Raw genomic sequence first — 23,822 nt, forward strand, 5'->3', positions numbered from 1 at the left:
TCCAAGGAGAGTGCGTCAACAGACGCCCCTGTGTCTATCAGTACCCTGTGTACAAGTCGATTGGCTACCTCCACCTGTACTACCAGGGCATCTTCATGCGGGAAGTTTAGTCCTTCCAGGTCTTCATCCGAGAAGGAGATCACCGCCTCGGTCCTGGCTATCTATCGGGCTTCTCCGCCACTCCCACGAACCTGGCATGAGCTTTAGCTTTTCTCGGTGGACTCTTGCCCTGGTCCTCCAAGTATGGTGAGGATAGGAGGTCCCTTGGTGCCACTAGGTTCGTGGCATCTCTCTCGCTCTTCTCGGGCGGCTCTCTCTCGACCGTTCTTCTTTCTTCTCGTCTCGATTCCCTCGTCTCCGTCGCGACCTCTATCTCCTTGGCCTCGAGCGGTTGTCACGTCTCCCCTTCACATACTTGTTCAAGCTTCCTGCTTTTACCAGTTGTTCCTATCTCTCTCTTCGATTGATAGCACTCCTCGGCCGTGCCCATTCTCTTTGTGGAAGAGACAATATTTGTTAGGGTTTCGCTTCTCTGGCGCCGCTAGCATGGGTCGTGGCCAATGGAGTAGGTCACGGTCCTGGATCTCGCATGAGTATCCGGGACTGGTGGTGTTCGGTGGTGTGAACTCAAGGGTGCTTGCCCTCTCACTTTCTCTCGGGCGGCGGTCTGTCCTCCTAGGCGGGTGGTCGCTCTTCTCTTGTCGGCGCCTGTCCTCGACCTCTTACCCTCTTTGCGGTCATCAGTGCGACCTCTTGTTGTCCGTGGCTTGGCCTCGATTATTTTTGTTCTAGCTTGTAGTACCTCGGCCATATTTGCAAACTCGTTGCACCGCTCTAGGAGCTCTTTCATAGTCCTGGTCTCATGACGTGCCAGGTCCTTGATCAAGTCCAGGTCCCTAATACCTCCTGCTAGGGCTGCATCCGTGTGTCGGTCATCCAAGTCTCGAACCTCCAGGGACTCCTTGGTGAACCTGTAACGTATTCCCGAGAGATTCCCCAGGGTTCTGTACCACGTTCGATGGATTGACAAGTGGTCTTCTTCGCTTGACGCTTGGAAGCGGGTGACGAATCGTTCGCATAGCTCGCGAACGAGCCTATAGATCTCGGTCGTAGCTCTGGAGAACCATGATGTGGCTGCTCCCTTGAGGACGCAGGGAATGCCCGACAGGATACCACGTCCGACCCCCCATACAGCGTCATCATGCCATTAAAGTAGTTGATGTGGTCATTAGGGTCGTGGTACCACTGTAGAGTTCAAAGGTGGGTAGTCGAAACCTGGAAGGTAGTGTGGGCGACATGATCTCTCGCCGAGAAGGGGTGTTGTCCAGGTATGGAATGTGTCTCGCCTTTGGTCTGCTTCTTCAACCCTTCCAGCTTCTCATCCAGGTCGCGGAGTCTTTGATCGAGCTCCTCGTCCCGTGTCTGCCCCCCACGCCTAGCCGGACGTTCGCTGCGACCCCGTTCACGTTCTCTCCTGGATGTCCCTTCCCGCCTTGAGTGTTGGCGGGATGGTGAATGGTCCCGCTGGGATGAACCCTGTTGTGAAGGTGAGGGGCTTTCTTCTCTGTAGGTCCGGCTTCGTCGTGGTATGTGACTTTCTTCCAGTCGTCCGTCGAACACGGACCTCCGGACCGATCTCTGCGGGCTAGACACCCTCGCCCTGGGTGTTGGCGTCCTCCCACGTTCTGACCGTGGTGAGAGGTCTCTTGTTCTCCTGGGATGCTGGGAAGGCTCCCCCCGCTGCGGAGTGGGGGTTGCCTGTCGCGCAAGTCTCTCTGATTTCGCGCCCCTGGGAGATGATCTCCTAGGGTTTGGCTCTTGTTGAGGTATGGACTCCACCCTTGCTGCTGGTGAAGTCCTCCGACGGTGAGATGTCGCACGCTGCGTCAGGTATTCTCGAAAGAGTCGTTGTTCATCGAGGATCGTCGTTGCGGGTCGTTGATCCGACCCACGATGGGCTGGAGCATTGGGGTCGGTGTCACCTCCACCACCACATCGTTGGCCTCGTCATTGTTGGGCTCGGCGATCACGAACTGGTCATTAAGGGGGGATCTCCTCCTCCAGAGGGACATGGTCCTGGTCGTTGGCTCTGCGGCGAGAGCCCTCTGGGGGTGGTGATCCATTCCTTGCTCCGTTGTTGGTGGTGGTAGTCTTCCTTCGTGCCATTGAATGAGTATGGAAGCGAGCTAGTAGTTGTAATGGCTAGCGTCGTTCCCACAGACGGCGCCAACTGCATGCGTCAAGAAATCGTCGAGCGGTCCTGCGAGTGCCGTCACTGCAAGTGGACCAAAGGGGTCACAGAGAGAACCGGTGTGGTCCCGGCCTAGGGCTCTCCGATGCCAAAGTTAGATCTCCTGGCGCAAGCAGATGAATAGTGATTATTCAAGATGAGATTCGATCCCCTTTATGGGGTTGCGTACCTTGCCTTTTATAGTAGCATATGGCGGTGTATGGCGGTGTGGAGAGTCACAGTTTGATGGTGAGTGTGCCGTTGAGTGGATAGAGGCCCTGGGTAACGGGGCTCTATCCTCGATTGGCCATCTCCCGTGGGAGGGAGTGTCCTGGTGGCATCAGGATCCTTGGTGGATAGATACCTGTGGTGACAGCGTCCTTGGTGCTTGAATCCGTCTGGATGACGTGACCTCTAAGCGGCGGTCTAGAGTCCTGGTAGTGACATGAGTCTTGGCGATACGATCGGGTCATAGATGGGTGGCCCCCACCTCAGGTGCCCACGATGCTGTGCCTGGGTGCAAGCCGCGCCCCTGGGTGTGTGGCCGCGCCTAGGTGAGGCCGCGCCCACGTGGTGGCCGCGCCTGGGTGAGGCCGCCCTGGAGAGGAGGCCGCGCCTGGGTGAGGCCGCGCCGTGGTGAGGAGGCCGCGCCCTGGTGAGGAGGCCGCGCCTGGGTGAGGCCGCGGGGTGAGGAGGTCGCGTGGCGTGGCGAGGAGGCCGCGGGGTGAGGAGGCCGCGCCTGGGTGAGGCCGCGGGGTGAGGAGGCCGCGTGGTGAGGAGGCCGCGCCTGGGTGTGGCCGCGCCTGGGTGTGGCCGCGCCTTGGTGAGGCTGCGCCTGAGTGGTGGCCGCGCCTGGGTGCAGGCCGCGCCTGGTGCAGGCCGCGCCTGGGTGCAGGCCGCGCCTGGGTGCAGGCCGCGCCTGGGTGCGAGGCGCGCTGGTGCGAGGCAGCGCTGGGTGCGAGTCGCGCTGGGTGCGGGCCGCGCTGGGTGTAGGCCGCGCCTGGTGCAGGCCGCGCCTAGTGCAGGCCGCGCCTGGGTGCAGGCCGCGCCTGGGTGCAGGCCGCGCCTGGGTGCAGGCCGCGCCTGGGTGTGGCCGCGCCTGGGTGAGAGGCCTCCTGGTTGTGGCCACGCCTAGGTGAGGCTGCGCCCGAGTGGAGGCCACGCCTTGGTGCTGGCCGCGCCCGGGTATTGGGACCCTGGTTCGTTTCCCTTGGTTCTGGAGCGGGTCGCCCTGTGACACGTGGCGGCCACTGATTGGCCCGATGAATATTGGATGTATCACTAATGTATTTAAATGAATCAAATCCAATTATTTTATTACAAAATTCCACATACATTTCTACCAATCCATGTCTGACTCTCATTGTTTTCAAATTTTATAGCAACTGAGAAGGCACTAATGGTTAATTATTGCCATTACATATTACTAATATTTCTTTCGTTTTAAACGGTTTACCAATGGTTTAAAGTGGTTTTAAAACTACACCATTTATTAAACGGTTTCACAGCTTCAGTGTAAACGGCTCGGTTCAGTTTTGATAAATGGTTTCAGTTTGATTTTGACACCCATATACTAGCCCTCTTTTCTTTTGGGATGATTAGTTAAATGGCCCTAAGTGGAACCTTTTTGCATCAGTTTCTTATGCTTGGCTAGAGACAATTGTTGAGTTAATTTTCATATGCAAGGGAAGCGTTATTTATTTTCTTATGATATAATATTATAAGCATATTCCCGCTTATGCATATTACTTTTTTTTTTTTTTTTTGTGAGTATGTATATTGCATTTTACTTAAAGTTGTACAACTAATTCTTATGTTTGAACCATTTCGCTTGCTTGGTTGGTTTATACAGTGTCCCAAAGATAAAGCATCATTTGACCATATATTGATACAAACAAAGGTGAAGACTACTTTCTCCTTATCAACCAAGAGATATTCTCTCTCTCATTCATGCGGAATCAGTGCAATTCACCAGGGACTAGCGATACTAAATATTAGATTTCCTACTTTGTTGTGACAGAGTTTCTCTTTGTGCATTTGCATTGTAATTTATTTCTTTATTGACGTATTTTTAATTTGGTGATAGTATTTTTATTTTATTTGTTTCTTTGCTATGTTTGAAACCCCCCTCCCCAAAAAAAAAAAAACTTTTCTACTTAATGGATTGTTTTTTTTCTTTTACAGATTTTTCTTTCTGGTAAGGTTCTTTTAGAAAGAGATGAATATATATATATATATGGTTGCCATATGACTAAATTTAGAATTGAATTTTGACAAAATGCTGATAAAGTAACATTCTCTGTCTAATGGTTAGAAGTAAGTTCTAGAACATCTCTCCTCTGCTTTGATAGTTGTAAATAAAAGGGAAGGAAAAAAAAAAAGCTGAATGATGGACCATAGGCTTGAAATTTACACAAATTTTGATATCTATTGATTCAAGGATACTTCATCTATCCAATGATCAAATTGGCCAAATCATTACGCATGGCAGATCAAAAGTGCTTATGTAGAGATACCTCTCTAGAGCTACTACAATTTAAATAAACAAATCTACAAATTTTTTCTTTTGAGGACACAATATTAAATAAACAAATCCTTGAAAGCTTTTAAACATTAGTAAAAATATTGAAAATGTGTGACATGTTGGCCAGCCACAAGTAAAGTAGGATCTCATATTCCATATTTGACCAATACATTGTATCCTCTTCTCATTTAATTAGTAGCTCACTTGATATGCCAAAAAGAATAGAAGAACAAAGAAAAACTGGGGATGCAAGAAGGGCCTTCTCTATTGATACACCCAAGTTTGCTACCTTTTTTTCCCTTTGATTCAACTAGAACTTAAAAAGGATTATTTTAAAGTTCAACTGGGGAAGAACATCTACATAATTAAGAACTGTACCTTGAGAGAGCAAGAGGCCCTTGAGCAAGTTGCCAAGGTCTAATCATATTTCATGGCATGAACAGGCTGAGAGAAGGTTTCGACTAGACATGTACATGGACAGACCCACAGTTTCAAACTTATATATACTGATGGATTTTCTTATTTACAATCCTTTACGTGTCAATAATAAATCCTTCAACCACACTTTTTTGCCCTTTTAGTATAACCCCACCCTGGCTAAAGTGTCGCAATGCGTGCGTAAGAAAAGCATTGTAAGACGTTGTTTGATTTTAACCGTCCATTTAAGCAATTAAATTCTCAACCGTTGGATTTTTTTTATCTCAATTTAGCGAGACTTCTTGTTACCGGTATGCCTTCTCTCCTGGCCGCTAACCTCTGCAAAACCCTGCGACAATCTTTGCAAACCCTTGAACCACAAAATCAAATCGGATTTATAACTTCATGTACTAATAAGAAACCCTTGAGCAACTGCAACTCGGATCATGAGTTTTCAAAAGACATCGTTGATGTTACAATTTCTGGAAGCCACAGCTACAGGAGATTAAGATATGATCATGCAAGTCTTCTTCAAGAAATTGGCTAAGGTTTTGACTTTTCCTGGTTTTAACATAGATGAAAGTCTCATGCCAATAATTTATTTGGTTAGATACAAAGACCCAAGCTTTGAGATTAAAATGCATCTCAAGTCTCTCATCGTCAAGGAACAAAATAGATATTACTCAAAGGCTGAAGCTTCAGAATAGATTTGGAAATTGGAACGTCCCAGTCCTTGCTATGATCATGATTAGAAACACATGCACACCCATCATAAATAGACATGGGACCCATCGTCTTCTTCTTTGTGCTTTGGCTTACCGTTTCCGTTCTCATTAGTTCAGTCGTCACCACAGATGGCCGAAGATACGGTGTGCAGCTTGCCACTTATTCCAATGCCGTCGAACGGAGTTCGGTACATGCTATATATTGATTTTTCAGAAAGGGGACTCTCACCCACTGTCTCCAAGAGGTTTTTGACCTTTACAAGCATATGCCTTCCACCACATGCGTTGCCTCCTTCGACGATAGCAACATCGTTTTCAATCCCTCACTCCATCCCCTCTCTCGATAGCAAGAACTTCAGAGCACTTCTGGAACCTCTTACAATTCCACCCATAACTTCAATCTGGGCAGGGAAGCATTGTTGATGGGTGGTTTACATATAGTAAAACAAAAATTGAACCCGTATCACCGTAACAGCAAATAACCATTGATTTCTATTCATATTCATTGGATGGTCGAGATTAATCTTATTCTAGATGTACGATTATTATTAAAAAGACGTGAAAATAACTTTGCAAAATGTGCATTCTGCTACCACACCCTGTAGTTTTTATTAATTTTTTTTATGAGGGTAAATCTTGACATTTCATGTATATCGAAAAATGTGCAACACAATGATAATTTTCTGAATAAATTATACACAACCCCTTATAATTTGAAATAATAGCAAAACACTCTCCCAAGTTTTACTTTTACAAAAACCCCTAATAATGGCTCACGGTATTAGTAACCTGTTAATTTTATAAATAAAAAAAACCGTTTTACCTTTCTAATTTAGTGACCTATTTTAAATCCTCATTTTACCCTTATTCTAATTCTTCTCTTCAAAACCCCAAAAACGAGGTAAGGTTAAAAAACACTCAAACCGAAAATACCTAAATCATCTTCTTTCTCCTCCTCCAACCCCAACCGCCCCCTTTTTCCCTCACCATCTCACCTTGTCCTCCGTCGCCATCCATGGTAAACGTACCAAACTGTCTTCTTCTTCTTCTTCTTACAAATTGAACTCACCCATCTGATTTAATTTGGTGAATTAGTTGACCGTAAACACAGTGAAGCTGGACTAAGGGGTAAGAATCACCAACGGTCCATCACCATCACCCAGTATTACTCCATATTACCATTCATCCCTTTTAAGTAATCCGCCCACAGTTAAAAAATAAATAAAAAAAAAAAAGGAGAAGAAGAGAGAGTACAAAGGTTTTTTTTGGGGGGTAGAAAGTTGAACAGACTCATACATCCGAATTTGGAGAATTAATTGACGGTTTGTGTGTTTTTTACCCCTTTAAGGATTGGTGTCTCAGGTTGAATGACATTCGTAATTGGATTTGTTCATTCTGGTTTTGAGATTACTTTGTTTTTTCAGGTACTTCTAACTTTCTGTGTTTCTTAATTCTTCTCCTCAAAACCCCCAAAAACGAGTTAGGGTTTTATTACACATCAGTTCCGACGATTTGTAGAAAACAACCCCAAACACGGTGGAGTTCCTCTGGCCCTAGCACCCTCCGACGAAGGTAAGTTCCGGTGAAAAATACAGAATTCAAGTCAGAAAGACAAAATAACACAGTTTTATATGGGTGCGTTTGATTACTGGAGGTCCATTGGCCCGTGGATTCCAATCCTTCACCCAAGCTAAACAAACAATGCAAAAGAACAAGAGAATAAAACAACTAAATCCTTTTTCCTTGGAAGTTGAAAAAAGAAAGGCAATAAAGATAAACAGAACAGAGGAACACAGAATCACAAGTTTCCTAGATACACCTAAAACTGTAAACCAGAACCATGGAACTTTTCCTCCATGATTTGTTCAAACGTTTCTATCATCTCAGGTATAAGTTGATTTACCCAATCTCCCACCTCACCTCTCCTCTCCTGAAGAAAGCACTGTGTTCTTCCCAGAAGCCATTTTCTCAGTCTTGTTTACATCCAAGTTACTTAAATGATCAAAACTACATAACTTCAATATCTTCTCTACTACCCCTTCTTTATCTTCTTCCTCTGAAATTGGACAACCAAAGAACTCAGCTAACCTTTTCAACTGAACACTTGGTTGAGCTTTCATCTCCTCAAACTTCAAGAATAACACCAGAGAGGACAGTGGAGCAGGGCACGGTTTGGGGATTTATAGCCGCAGTAGCATCTTCAATTTTCTCTCTTCAATAGCAGCAGCAGCAGCACCGACGAGCACCGACGATGATTTCTAGCAGCAGCAGCACCACCAGCAATGATTTCTACCAGCAGCACCACCACCGGCGTTGATTCTCCTCTTCCTCGGTTAAGAAGAAAGGGAAAGGTTAAGGACATTAAAGATGGAACATTATTTGGGGGAGAGGGGCTTGGGCTACCCTTACGTCTCATAAGTGTAAAATGGTCCATGATGAAAAAATTAAAGGGTAAAATAAGATCTTTAAAAAATTTAATTACAATTAACGATTCACATTTGACGTTAGGAGCTTATTTATAAGTCGTTCACAACTAAGGGGGGTTTACATAAAAAATGAAACTAGGGATATGTTTTGTTATTATTTCAAATTATGCAGGTGCATATAATTTTATATAATATTTATTAATAACATAATAATAAATCACTTCCATATTATTTGAAAATCTTTTTCTACCTTCCATTTAGAGAACTTTAGAAAATAAGACAAGGATAACATTTAAACACTCTCAATTTTTATTTGTTTTTGGGTAATAGACAATCTCATTTTTAAATAAAGATATTTAGACTTACAAAATCTTAAACGAGATACAACAACTAGGCTTCAAACAGTGGATTTATTATAATTAAGTCCTTCCACTTTATGCTTAACATAACAGACTTACGAGAATGGCATAATTACTCTCACTACCCCTAGTCTGTCGGAACGTCACATTTAAAGAATCTGAACAAGAGATTTTCAAAATCCACTTTAAAAATGTTGATATACTGCTCATACGAGTAGAAATGATAGTTACTTTTTACTGAAGAATGAAGATGAGTACATGAATCAGAATGACCATTTCCATGAAAAGGAAAGAGTGTGAAAAAATAATAAAGCTACTACCAATTTCCTCTTCTCTTGATGCCTCATCCAAAACTGTCCATGCTCGCACTCATCACCTGCTCTAGAATAACTGCAGAAATGGGACTTGACTAATAATTTATTGATTTTTGGGATTTCCCTTTTTCCTCCATTAGCAAAGAAGCAAATCAGGGGTATTTACAGAAATTCATTTTTCCTTGTTAACCTGAAACTAGTGTGGAAACTATGATATACTTCAGTGCATGGCAGTCAGAGAGCCCTCGTCAAATTCTTCAACTTCTTCTAATGATGTTAGGTCTGCTTCCACAGTTATGTTGAGTGGACCTTGTGGTGCTCCAAAAAGAGTAGAAAATACCTGCCTATGGCATTCATCACAGAAACAGAAATAGGAGAAGTGCCCCTCACCAGAGAGCTTATGAATTGTAGCTCCTGGCAAAACTCGGTGCACATAGTCTGCCATTGACGGTGGAACAACACGATCATCCATACCCTGTTAACCATCAAAACAATATTTATTAAAAATCCAAGGACACAAAATGGTAATTTTTTTATGCTCAAAAGAAAATACCATGTATAGTTGAATATGACAAGAATGACCAAATGCAATCAGCATTTGTGTGTGCGCCAAGGAAATCTCTAGGCCAAATAATTGACCCTAACCAAAGATACTAGCATTCTACTGGAAAATCAGAACAAATATGGTGTCAAAATGAAAATTCCACTAAAAGCAATGTGGAAAGTTTTCCAGGAAATAATGAATAGAACATGGTCCACTAAGGTTAGGTGTGAGTGCATGAGTGCTGACACATTGAATACAACCCCAAAAGACCACCACATTTACTGCTATCTTTGGGTGGCGATTCTAACAATGGCCAACAATTACGTCGGATTTCCTAGCAACAGAATGTGCTAAATGCAGTTTATCAATCAATGCAAACAAGCCAGCATATTCCAGGCAGAATCTTCATTTGTGAAGTTCCTCCCTTGGAAGATGGAGAGGTATCCGACAAGGAAAGAAAGAAGCAGAAAAATCAAGCTATTTCAAGGTTTGTTATCTAATTTTTTCACCAAGCAATAAAACCAGGGACTAAATAGTGTGCAGACCTGCCAAATATGAATTGGACCAAGAAATCCTATCAATTCATTTTCAGGTTGACTATACAACGATTTTATCCAATTGAGGATGCCTTTTCCTTTCTGCTTCTTCTGCACTTGAAGGTCTGCAAGGCTGAAACCCCAATTTGATACCTGTAACACTGCTTCCTCCATAAATGGTTTGGGATTTCCCTGACGCACTGATTCTTCGACATCCCTCTGCCAAAATGTTTCAAAAGTCGGCTCTTCTACCAAAGCTCTATCCTGAAAAAAAATATCAATATTATGTTAAAAGGGTTCTGGTGTAAAGCAGTAGTTCTCAATTGTAGCATATTGTATGCTATTTTATATGAATAGAATCGTTATTTTTTCACAGATGGAAATAATACATAAGGGAAACATCCTTGTGGAACATCAGAATGTGAAAAACACAGAAATGGGCGACCCCAGTTGAGTTTACTGAACTAAGGTCTATTCAGAATAAGTGAACAGAAGCTATTATTTATCACATGATAATCTCTTGTATCACAAAAAGGTTTGGTCACTAAAGATCCATCACAGACTTGCTTTAACGTGGGGTAAGGCTTTGTGAAATGGGCTTGCTGTTTTTGCCTATTTAAATTGTGATGAGCCTTTGCTAAGTCAGCTTGTTGATTTGGCCAGTACCCTTCTCATGAAGTTTTATTGGCCGGCTGATTCTGGGTGATAAGCATCAAATATGGCAAACCATTACATAACAAGAAAAACAACACTGCAGAGACAATTTCACCACGATCAAAATGACATTCAAAAATTGGAAACAGTCCGCAATATTTGTTTTCTAATTCTTAATTAAATTTTTATTGTTTGCACAAAAAAAAATCAAAAGTTTCCTCTAGTAGCTATCAACATGAAAACTTTTTTATTGGTGCGATCCTATTGAGGGCACATAGGCCATTATGGGGGAGGGGCAGCCATATGGCATGTGTGACAGGAGGCTTGAATCAGAGACCTGCTGGATCCTGCATTCATCAAGCAGGGTACAATCCGACTGCACGAGCAGTTGTTCATACTGCTAGCGCAGTTGGTTGGTGCCTTGCCATTAGAGTGCAGGCTTCCAAGATGTCACGGGTTCGACCTCCTGTCTTCACCTTGTATTGAGGGCCCATAGGCAATCACGGGGGAGGGGGCTGCCGTAAAGCATGTGTGACAGGAGGCTCGAATCCGAGACCTGCTGGGACCCGGCATTCATCAAGCAAGGTACAACCTGACTGCACTAGGAGTTGTTCATACTGCTAGTGTTAGCGCAGTTGGTTGGTGCCTTGCCAGTAGAGTGCAGGCTTCCAAGAGGTCACGGGTTCGACTCTCCTGTCTTCACCTCCCCCCCCCCCCCCCTACTTCCCTCCCTCACTATTTAGTCCAATGGGGCACTATTAGATAGGTAGACCCAAGAAAAACATGAGCACAACATTTGGCTGTCCTGCACACATAGAAACAAAATTATTCCCATAAATAAAATATGGTTGCCTTGGTTGGGAATCTGTGATATGTGTGTCAATGACTCAACAATGGATCTTTGTATATACTAAAGTGCCCTTGTTCCTCACCTCATTCAAAGAAAGAGGGTGAAGGATTGAGAGGGTTCCAACACTCAGTCAAGTTTCTAAATCCTGTACTATATGCTTATACTAAAAACAGATTTTCAGACAAACATTTCAGCAAGACTGCTTCCACATCTCTTTAATTTCTACACTTCCTTTTTTCACTCAAATTTCAAGTTTATCAAACTTTAACCCAATATTTACTTAGGCATCCATTCATAAGTGAAACTATTGAGTGACTGAATAATGGCCACTAATTAACCACTGCTTCTTTAAGGCAAATTCACGCAACTAACTGCATTAGAAAACTAAAAAGCAGGTCCTAACAACTTATTTGGAAAAACAAAAAAGGCAGGTCTTAGGAATTTGTTGATTCATAAAAAAAAAGAGCGTCCCAATGCACGAGGTAATGCAAAGTCGACCTCGAACCAAGGAAACTAGCGGGAGATCGATTGCAGAAGGATCAATACAATAAAAGGAACAAATAATTAACTGAAACTCTTTTTTTTTTATTACTATTTATCTGTTTACACATGAAGGAGAACATAAAGGATAAGGAAAAGAAGAAGAAAGGGAAATAGTAGGGGGGATAGGATCAGCTCTCTCAGCCCATCTTCCTCTCACCAAGGGCCTCCCACCCACGGTCACTCACCATCACTGCCTCTCACAGGCTCACAGCTTCAACCACAGCTCTTTTTTTCAATATCTGTCCCTTTTCTGCTCAGCCACATATTTATAATAAAACCTAAGACAACTTCTAGGAATAAAATCCCCTTCAAAATAGAAACTTGATAAAGAAGGTGACATAGATGATGATGTTTCATAGAGAATTAAATTGAGATGGATGAAGTGGAGAAGCGCGACCGGTGTTCTATGTGATCGACGTATTCCTTAAAGCTTAAGGAAAAGTTTATAGGACTGTTGTTCGACCGGCTATGATATATGGGGTGGAATGTTGGGCAGTTAAGAAGTGTCATATTGAGAAGCTATGTGTAGCAGAGATGAGGATGTTAAGATGGATGTGCAGAAAAACTAGGAAGGATAAAGTAAAGAATGAACGTATAAGAGCTGATTTGGGAGTTGCCCTGATCAATGACAAGCTCGAAGAATGTCGTTTGAGGTGGTATGGTCATGTTCAACAGTGGCCTAAGGATGCCCCAGTAAGGAGAAGTGATCAGATTCCGATTGAAGGAGCGAAAGAGGTAGGGGCAGGCCTAAAATGACCATAGGAGAGGTTGTGAGGAATGACATGCGTAGTTTGGGTCTTGTAACTAGTATGACCTCGGATAGAGCCTATTGGAGGGCAAGGATCCATGTTGTCGACCCCATCTAGCTGCGATTTTCCTGACTTCCTGGGCTGTGCCTCTTTCCTCTTACTTTCATTTCTTTTTCCACACTTCTCATCTCTTATGTCTTCATTCTTCATTTAGTTACTTTCACTCAGTTTTCCCTACTTTGTTTTGCAAGGATCCAGTTAGCCGAGCCCATTCAGTTGGGATAAGGCTGAGTTTGTTGTTGTTGTTGTAAAATAGAAACTTGAGTCTAACTAGGATTCCAAATTAGGATTACAACTCAAATAGGAAACTAAACAAGTGTCTAATAAAGCAACTCCTCTAAGCCAGCAGTCCATATCAGCCCCAAATTACTGTTCGCGTGAACAGCACCTCACAGTGCTGTTCACATGAGCAGTAAATTTTTTTTCTTCGTCTTCTTCATACTTCGATCTACATCACGAGGCTCCAGCCACTGCAGGGTCTGGGAGGGGCAAATGTATGCAGCCTTACCCCCTGCTTCATAGGAGAGGCTGTTTCCAAATATTAAATATAAATCAGATCAAGGCCTCATTTGATAACACTTTTGGAAACTTTTATTCTGTTTTGAAACCCTCCCCCCCCCCCCCCCCCAAAAAAAAAGTTTTTGTTGCAATAAACATTTTTGATAACTCCATTTTGAAAAATTGTTATCAAACAATTTTTTTGGAAACAAAAACAAGCCTGTTTTGAGAAACAAGAAGAATTAAGTTTTCGACAAAGTTGCTTTTTTCATTTTTTGCACTACAACTTTCAGTGGTTTAATTTAGACACAATGAAATTTGAGGGTTTATTGTCATTACAGAAAAAAAAATTAAAAGTCTCACTTAGGGTTTTAGTTCATAAGATCGGGACCGGTATCGGTGACGAGTATCGGCCATCGCCTGATACTTGTCACCAATACCGATACCGATATGGGCACAGATCAGCCGTATCGGGCCTGATCAGATACTTTTTCTCCCCAAGATTCCGTTTTTTTTTTCCTTTCTTGGTTTTTGTACCATCGATCCGGTATCGAGCTGGTACCGATAGGGATCGGCCATATCGACCGATACGGATCGGCCATTTCGGCCGATCCGATTCTGATACGTTAATCCATGGTCTTATCGGCCAATCCGATCATGATACCTTAATCCATCCATGGTCTCTCTCTCTCTCTCCCCCCCCCCCTAACATAACCTAACCGATCTCTCTTTCTCCCCCGCCCCTATCTTCTCTCTCATCTAGTCATCTCTCCATCTGTCTCTAACCCATCCTCCCCTTTTCCCTCTATTTTCTTTATGGTCCAATGTTGGGAGGCTTCTCAACAAGGCCCACCCTTATTGTGCCACATGGACAGATGATGTGGCTATTCCAACTATAGGACAGAGGGTCATGGCCTTGATAACCATGTTTCAAATTTTAAAAGTCAATTAAACAACCCCCCATGTATTGTCCAGTCACACCTACAGACCACTACGGTGCACGCTTCTATGGTTTTAGATTTTCAAAGCTCTATTTTGCCACTTTGCAAATTCCATTTGGTTTGAAATTTAACATATAAGCAAGGAATCTTACAATCTACCTGTTCACAAAATTTACATGGTAGAGGTCTGCTGAAAGAATTCACCCTTGTTACATGTATAATTTCAGTTCTTCTTGTGGGTAACGGATAAACTGATTATCAAACATTTAAAGGAAACAAAACTAGAAGCACAGAAATAATTCAGCAGTATTCTCGTTTTCCTATAAAAACAATAAAAATATATTAATAGGGCTACACTCACTAAAACAGCAAGTAATTACACCCCACCTACAAGCAGGACTGTAGGTTATAAATTCCAGCAACAATAGTAGGGTCGATGGCTAAAGAACCAAGGCTTAAATCAAGCCCAAGTTCTGGTTGAATGGAAGAGTTAGGGTAATGGAACAATACTCCAAGTTTGATGGTGAACCAAGGATTAGATAGGTTGCTATGATAGAAAGAACAAAATAGAAAGCCGGTTTCATATTTAGCAACAACCAAAATCTAACAAATTGCTTGACAGATAAACACCAAACTAGAATCAAAGGTAGGGATTGGTGGCTGCTGGCTGGATACATCTCTCCATGTATGTCATCAAACTAATGGTTAGATTGAAAGATAGGAACAAAGACATGAAATTAGCAAGGACAGATTTAGTAATATATTAACTTGTAGCAGAACAAACCATTAGATGGGGCTGATATTATGATCGATGGAAGGTCTCCAATGGCTGAAGAAGACTACCAAATATCTCAATGATCTGCTGGACAGATTAGGAGATACAAGAGAGAGAAGGTGCTCTGGTGGAAACTCAAAAAACAGGTGCCGCAGCTTTGTAGATGATAGAAATGACTCCACTTGATCTTGATTTCACCAATATCAACTTCACCACAATAATACAGCAGAACAGTGAACACAGTTCCAGGAATAGGTGTCGAATAGCTTCAAAAAAAGATTAGGGTTGCAAGGATATGGTAGTAGAACAAAGGAAGAAGGGAATATGACCAAGGTAATGTAGGACAGAATTGAAAGCTTCAATCAGTCCCAGAATAGGATCTTAAACCAGGGAATAAGTCTCACGAATGGTATATTCAGGTTGTGGCAAGGCTGATGGGTTAAGAAAAAGGATCAGAATAGGGAAGAGACAGTACAATAATAGTTTAAAGGGTTGGAACAGAATAAGGATATGTGGGTAAGGTCTGAAACAAAGTAGGATTTAATTCCAAGGGTCTAAATGCAGCCAGCAGGTTAAATACTTCCTGCCGATTTCAAAACACTAGGCTGAAACTGAAGAATTGATTCAGGGACAGGCTGAGATGGTGGAGAGGGAATAACAGCAGATTCACAGGCCTAAAAAGTCTGGGGGTGGTTTGACAGCTGGGATGGGCAGAGGAGTAGGGAATCAGAATCAGATACTAGGATCAAATTAGAAACTAACCAGAGAATAGGTCTGAAACTTGCAGCAGAGAGGATTGAAGGTTGAAGTCAATTTTCTAATGGCTGTAGAACAGTGTACTGTTGAAGAACCAAGCTTGAATCAGCCTCCCGGGCTTCCCACAGCAAGGAGTCGACTGGATCGAACTCTGTTCACATGAACAGTGTCACAGACCCATCGAACCAAGATTATCGGGCCAGGATTGGACCAGGAAGAGCCAGCCCAGCAGAGTTTCTAGAAGACCCAAAAAAAGCTGCTCGAAATTCCCAGCGACTACTAGCCTTTGACCAGTCAACCTCTACTGCTGCTTAGTAGTTTCTAATTCCATTAGTTTGCTGCCTAGTACTTTCTAATTTGGTTGTCCTTGCATGTTTAGAAGGCTGGATTATAAAGCCTTTAGAAGTTTCTATTTCCAATTAGTTACTATTTTCATTATTTGCTATTTTCCATTAGTTGCTATTTTCTGCTTTCTAATTTTGTAAGTTGGTCGGACTCATTAAATAGGCAGCTTTTGTAAGAGCTTGACAAGGAATTATTGAATGAAATTTTGAGGCCATTGCTTGAAATCGGTTATGGGAGAAAACCCCCTGTTCAACAGCTATGATAGCTGCGGGTGAGAGGCCCAGGACGAAGAAAGTCCAACCCTATCTTTCTATACATCTTCTTCTACCCTTTTCCTCTTTTATTTTTCACTCAACTAAGTGTTTGGTGTTCTGCTGCAACCTATCATCGATCCTATTGTAGAGTGGTTCTTACTTGAACTGACTTCTACATTAGAGCAAGCATGCAAACCAAGGTTCTAAAACTTGGTTTCGGCCCTAGTTTCAACCAGCCAGAAACCGAGATATGGTTGAAAGCAGGGATTTTTTCCCAGCCAACTTGATGGTGGTTTCGAGGCCCATAAATGCCTTTTTGCTCTGGTTTTTGTATACAGCCTATTTTTTACTTTTTAAACACAATGCATGAACTATTGTCACAAAGAAAGAAAAAAAAACTCAAAAAGGTACGTGTGGTTATTGACCCAAGTTTACTAGTATACACACAGTGTACTAAGAGTCATAGTTGTCAAGGGCGACGCAAATTTATGTCAAATATCATTTACTACTTAAGATATTATTCATAAATAAGCAAATACCCCCTATTTGAATCCAATAAAAATAGTTAAAAATCAAATTCCAAAAGGATAAAAAGTCACCCCCCCAATTCAAGAACAAAAACTGGATTTTCGGCGGTATGTGCAGTTTTCAACTTTTAAATGCTAGGGTTTTTATCAAATCTAAAAATTCCATAAATCTTAGTATGGTAAAACATTGCTAAAAACCAAAAGTGCGGTAAATTATTCATTTTTTATATTTAAAAAATTATTTTCATTCAAACCGATTTTAAACAGCAGTCTCGCGCACCAAATAAGATTTGACCAAAACATAACTCTTCAATATAAATCAGATTTAAGCAATCTTGGATTTGTTTGAAAGCTTTGTTGGAATTCTGAGAGAGAACTAAGAGAGAAATGCTAAAACTTTTGGGACTGCAAGTACCGCTCAGGAGAGGGAATAGCAAATAAAAACTCAAATAAATGGGGAAAAATAGAAGAAGATCAGGTCGCCATGAACTGATACCTTGGTCTCCCATCAACAGAAGGGAAGGAGTTTTCCCATCAAATCCTTCGAGCTAGAGGCCCTTTCTCTATTCCAAAACTATAAAACCATTCCAGTATTCCATTTCTCACGCAATTGATATTTTTCTATTTGTGTCTGAGGCCCCTATTCAAAAGTACAACAGGTTGTTCATGTTGTTATTTTTAGAGAAGTTAAAATGGAATTTCTTCGTTTGTTGCTTGTATGAAAGGTGTTTGATGAAATGCGTTAGTATGAATGTACCACCTGGTCCCTACGAATGGTATGCATTACTGTGATGCACTCACTGTCTCACCAGCATTAGAAAATCAAGAATAAATTTTAGTTAGACATGTGCCAAACAACATTGCCATTCTATGTGAGGAACGCATTCTAGATCTTAAGAATGAGAATGTGCATTCTAAGAATGGGAATGCATACCAAACACAGCCTAAGGCTAATTATCTAGTAGTGCTACAATAGGACCCCACGATTCTGGTTATGAGTGAACCAACAAAAACCCAGACCATGGGTTAGGTCTGGTTGAAGAACCGTGATCCTAAGCATGGACCTGGTTCTTCGTATTCCGGCTGTACTGCTAGCAGTGCAGCTTGTCTACATCACCAAGTCACTAAAACAAACAATGGAGCTACTAGTTTATCCAACTAACGCACATCAGCAAACCCAAGCAATGAACCAACCTTCAATCAGTCTGCAATACTAGTTTATCCAACTCAGATCTAGTTAAGTCTAGCTTGCCCATCAACAGAAGAGTAAAAGAAATCAATTAGAAATATCATAAAAAAAAATTATCCAGAGTATGTATCATGATAGGTAAGGTTGGGTGGTATTTTGCAAATGCTGTGATCCTTGAACAGTGATTGAAAATGGAAATGCACTCACTCTCTTTCCTAGTGACACTGATAACCATTTTTCAATTTGACCATGCTTCCCAGATAGGAAACTGCGGTGGTAGAAGAAAGCAAGAAATCTAGGGAACCTCCGAGCTAAGAAGTACATCAGTTTCTTTCTTGATGTCCACTTCTCCCAGGTCCTTTGCTTCTCTTCCTTTGTCATTCTTGATTCATACGGATTGACCATTGGGGCAAACATGGTTGCACCTGCAAGGTTTTGTCACTGATGGGTGAGAAAGTAAACTAAACACAAACAAAATCATATATTTATGCCACATGGAGAGCTGATATGGCCACCCCGACTGTTTGATAGATGGCATTATACAACCATATGGCCAACACATATCAGAAATTTCCCCTTGTATTATAGGCCACGCAACCTTTTCTAACCTTCTTCAAAATGCTGACTTTTTCCTCCACTCTCAAAAGTCTAATCTGTCATATGACAAACTCCATTTGCTCTGAACTTGCAACATGAGTAAAAGGGGATGTGGGCTATGTTTCCGTAAAACTTGGATGCCGATAAAAATCCATGCAGCAGATTCCAGGACCTACTCAGAAAATCTTTCTTAGTGGCTCACCTAGAAAAACTGTCATGCTGATAACAGGGCAGTGACTAAGAGAAGATTCTAAGAGGATTACGAATCTGCCTCATGGCTGCTTTTTTCCACTGAACTCGGTGGAGAAGTAGCACATATCACCCAGTACTTGGTAATGTTACAGACCAAACAGAGGGGCATGGCAAAATGAAGGTTCGAAGTCATCCTTTTGAAAATGGTTTCTGTTATACATACAAGGTGAAAACTCCAAACTCACGGGGGCCCAAATGGTTGAGTTGGGCCCCAAATTTGACGTGGTCAATCAAGTGGGCCTCCTTATACGACAGTTGGAATATCCACATCAGCCCTCCACTTTGTACTACTACTGCTAACAGCAACAACAATAATTATAGTTATATTGACAATGATGGCATTGATGAGGAAATATCCCTTTCCCAAATACCAAGGAGCCAGATCAGCTTCTTATTTTTTCTTGGGGAGGTTCGAACCTGCAAGCCTGTCAGGAATGTATCTGAGCGCAGCCCATGCATGAATGCTTCCAACTGAGTAACCCATCACCCAGAACTTGTCACTGACACCAATGGCATCCGCGATGTATGACATATCCATAGCTGATGAGTTAAGATTCCTGCTGGGATGAGGATCACTCTCTCCAAAGCCAGGAAGATCATATGTTACCAAGCGGACACCAAACTCCTCCAGTAGTGATGCTTTAACTCCAGGTATTCCTTTTTAAGAACAAAATACACAAATACAATTTAAAAGAAGCTCACCAGGAACAGCCACTGAACCTTTGTTTACCAAAGGCACTCTAGCAACTATGATGAAACTAGTTGATTTACCTGCAAGTCGGGATGAAAGAAAGGAATGTGGAGCAATCAAGGAGAACCTGGCTCGTTCAGCTGGAACACCTTGATCATGATATGCAATATGTCTTCCATCAGGAAGTTGTATACAACTAGCACTAGGAGGATGTATAAACACTTTCTTTATCTGTGGCACAGAACTGTCCTGTCCTGTATTTACATTCAATGCTGCATATTGACTTTGGCATTAGGAATTGTTAAGCAGAAGATAAGGGAAAGGTATATAATTCTATAAAGGGGTAACAAATCCTAACATCAGGTCACGGTAAACTTCTTACATTTCTAGGTCCAATAACAATATAAAGAAAAATCTTTCATAATCCAAACTAGAAATGGTAACAGAGCAAAATATTGTAGGAAGTGTCAGCAAATGCTTGAGAAGGCTCATAATATGACAAAATTAGGGACCAGAGAGAGAGAGAGCAACCACATCGGCAGGCTCGAGAATGTGTATTAATACGGGTATTCAGTCAATCTTAACTACTTAACATCTAAGAGGAGAAAATTAGTAAAACATAAACACTGAAAGTAGAATTATGTTTGCCTAATGTGAGTTTGCTTCATCTTTAAAAATACCAGTAATAGAACATGATCTTCCCACTGGGAACCCAAGCACAAAGACGGTACAAGTTGAATGAGCATTCCTGTTCATTGGGTCTCAAAGATTGAGCTAGCATTCCTCCACCTTGTTTTATCTGAAACCTATTGTAATTTGTCTATATGCTCTTTCTCACACCCTACCCTCTGTAAATGACAGGATCAAATTTCTTTTGTTTCTTTTTTTATTTGATCAATTATAGTAGAATTCATTAATCTGATGGAAAAGCATAAGACACAAGAATGCTAAAAGATAAAACAACTAAATAAATCCAAACCCTTCAATAACTTAGGAAAACTACAGTCTTTTCACCTCCCTCGTTTTCCTTTTAAGCTTTTTGATGATTCCCCTATCTCCATTAATGTGAGGTTACCATTAATTTAAGGGTAAGGCTCTGCTGAGAAGTTATAAACATATTTGCTTATAGAAAATTGTGTATATAAAACAAGAAGTTCCATATGGTCTCTGGAACCCTGCAGCCTTGCTATATAATGCCATAACTCAAACTATGATGGTGGAGTTAATTTTGTAAGTATATCCATGTTCGCATAGAGGGCACAAACTAATCTTTCAGCACATATTCATCCACTGCACTTAGTCTTTATGCTTCTATGAGGCCTGCATTGGTCATGTAAAGAGTCTTTTGGTTCACCACAAACATGGTTTTATCCGCCACAAGCCACAAACGGTTTATCGTAAGCAGTGTAGCGCGTCTACCAGTCTCCAGGGCATAAATCTTTTTAAACCCCAATTCGGATTGCACATGTAATGTATCCGGATTCATCACCTAGAGGAGTAATAAGTTTGTTTTTCCAATTGACAGGGCAAGCACATAAGAAGCACATAAAAAGAAATTGAATCAAGGGGGGAATCATGAATACAAATTAAGTATGACAGTACATTCCCTGGCGAGGGAAGTTCAACACATCCAAGGTGGTAGAGGTTTTGAATCTGATTTACCCATCTGTCTATCATGATGTCTACCTAGTGGCACAAAAAAAGTAATGCTCTCAATAATTGGTGTCATACACCGATTCAAGAAATCCTATTATGCATGCTGAACATGAAGCGGTTGGCAGGCCTCTTCAACACACACACCCCCCCCCCAACCCCCAACCCCCCCCCCCCCCAAAAAAAAAAGGGAGGGAGAGCATTTTGTTCTCGTTCTATCGCATTGGGAAGATATCCCAAGAAGCAATCTTACCAACTCACATCACTTGAGAAAAATTTGTAGTGGAGGAAAGCATCTTCTTAAAATACTGCAAATACCCAAGAAGATTCTAGAAGTGAAAGCAGATCCATTGTAGAATCAACATCAAGCAAAAATGTTGTCAATGTTGCATGATTTCAACTAAACTCTTAGGGTTAATGATGAGTTAAATCATCCAAAAACGCCAGAAGTACCTGATAGTGCGAGAATGAAAACCAAAAAAATCACCGGCCAGGCGTGAACCGGGTCCCGATCCTCCGGCAAGTAATCGTTCAGGAATCTGAGTCTACTAGTAACCTTTGCCCAAGGCCCACCGAACTTCTTCACAATAAACGAATCTTCATTCCCAAAATTCTGCTGCGCCACATCCCTGCAACCTCTACCCAACTCAATCAGCATTTCGGCGGAGGCCGTCAGGAATCCTTTAACTTGATCCTTAAAGCTCTCTGCTTCAACTGCATTGTTTTCGAGTCCCTCAACACCAATGAAACTAGTCGCCGTCATTTCCACCGCCGCCGGTGCGACTCCAATTGAATCATCGGTGTAAGTTATCCCTGGGTTCTCCACGAGGCTTGCAAGCTCCTCTCGCCATGTCTTTGTTACTGTGACTTCCGACATTCCTACTAACACCAATCACCTAAATTGTTACAAACTGAAAACATCAACTCACCAAGTATCTATCACACACCGCATGCCTAAATTTCGGGGTCAAAAAAGTGACTGAAGAAGCAAAAGCTCCATGACTAGAGTCTTTTCGATCCAGAACTCGAACTTTGGCAATTGGCATTCAAAGTAGCACAGAAAACGAAGCTAACGGAACTATACTGATATCTCCATTGGCGTAATCTTGAAGCTGCATTGATTAGAGGCTGTAACCCTAGCGGAGCAACCAACGGACAAGATCTCTCTAGAAACTCTTAGAAAAGGAGCCAAAAGGCAAAAGCATCCACCATCTTTTTCTTTCTGACAAAGACTTGGATGTTGAAATCTGTTGTTGAAGCCTTGAGAAGATCTCAAGATCTCTCTACTGGCGTCGACTACCGAGACGAATAGACATTTTAACCGTCATCGCCATTAATGGCAGTTTCCGAGCAATTAAATTTGTCCGATCAAGACTTACAGACACTGCCAAGTGCGAACCAGTGGTTTTGGAAATATACCGATTCGGTAAATCGAGATCGACGCTCAGTATTCTTCCACGTAGACAAACCGCTCTGTCTTTGCAGTTAACTGTCGGCTACCGTGTGCGCACTGCGCGGGTGAGAAGCGATTCTGGTCGGCATGGATGCACCTGCAATTGCCGGTTACGATGCACGACTCTCTTGACATTGCGAGAGTCGGAGTGATTTGCGCTGTGTGCATGTGCCTGCTCATTGCTGACGAGGAATGTTAACGAACATATAAATTCCTTTTTCTCACTAACTTTCTTTTCTTTTTGGCGGATAGGGTCGGCACTATCAGACACGCTGCGTGTCAAACCGCCGGTTTGAATTGGTTTGGTTTCAATCAATCTGAAACGGTTTTATCTAAGTTAACGTGAAAATTGATTTGGATTTTTTTTATTTTTTATAAATGAGCTCTTATTGGTTCATTATTGGTTTTGTTTCACTTTCTATATATAAAAAGGGAGAGAGAATGCTACTTGGTCATGTGGCCCCTATGCCAGTGCAGAGACCAATGGATGCATACACCCAAACATCCAATATGAGGGGGTGGGGTGGTATTTTGCCACCCATGTGTTTGGGCGTAGGGGTGTGATCAAACAGCCTTCTTTTTTCTATATAAAAAGCAAGGGAAACTGTTGAGTATGTAGTATGCTAGCGATATACCATATACTAGCACCCTATGTGTTTATCTGTCTTCCCCTTCAAAGGAGAGATACCCTCATACCCTATGGGTGCTAGCATACGAAATACCACTAGCATACCCATCCCTCTCCCGAAAAACAAAAATAATAGTTTAAATTTTTTTATTGATTTTTCATTTATCTTTTTCATTTTTAGTTGATCTTAACGTGAGCCTGGTAGGTTTTGAGTTTTTGTCAGTTCATAAAACCCACAATTGAACACGACTAATGAGGAAATCGGTTCGATTCAGTTTTTTCATTTTAAGTGGTTCAACCAATTTATTTTCGTTTTCCATATGTATTAGAAA

At 42.0% G+C, this 23,822-nt stretch overlaps 1 protein-coding gene across 1 annotated transcript; it reads right to left on the bottom strand.

Annotated features, from left to right (window-relative positions):
* Window positions 1–8,894: 8,894 nt before the first annotated feature.
* On the bottom strand, window positions 8,895–22,786 carry LOC122651637. The gene is made up of 6 exons (XM_043845106.1): window positions 21,863–22,786; window positions 19,837–20,028; window positions 19,483–19,722; window positions 18,424–18,641; window positions 10,085–10,339; window positions 8,895–9,470 (listed from the first exon to the last, which is right to left on the bottom strand). The coding sequence occupies exons 1-6, from the start codon at window positions 22,284–22,286 to the stop codon at window positions 9,216–9,218; spliced, it is 1,584 nt and encodes a 527-aa protein (XP_043701041.1). The 5' UTR covers window positions 22,287–22,786; the 3' UTR covers window positions 8,895–9,215.
* Between the last annotated feature and the right edge of the window lie 1,036 nt (window positions 22,787–23,822).

Source organism: Telopea speciosissima, chromosome 2 (assembly GCF_018873765.1).
Source record: "Telopea speciosissima isolate NSW1024214 ecotype Mountain lineage chromosome 2, Tspe_v1, whole genome shotgun sequence".
Taxonomy (NCBI): Eukaryota; Viridiplantae; Streptophyta; class Magnoliopsida; order Proteales; family Proteaceae; genus Telopea; species Telopea speciosissima.

What these genes read in the sequence shown, in the direction of transcription:
- LOC122651637 (XM_043845106.1), bottom strand. Translation starts at nt 22,286, where the DNA reads ATGTCGGAAGTCACAGTAACAAAGACATGGCGAGAGGAGCTTGCAAGC. An exon ending in CATTCCTGACAGGCTTGCAG is followed by an intron (nt 18,642 to 19,482) that starts GTTCGAACCTCC and finishes AAAACCTTGCAG; the next exon opens with GTGCAACCATGTTTGCCCCA. An exon ending in CAGTGTCACTAGGAAAGAGA is followed by an intron (nt 10,340 to 18,423) that starts GTGAGTGCATTT and finishes ATTTTTTTTCAG; the next exon opens with GATAGAGCTTTGGTAGAAGA.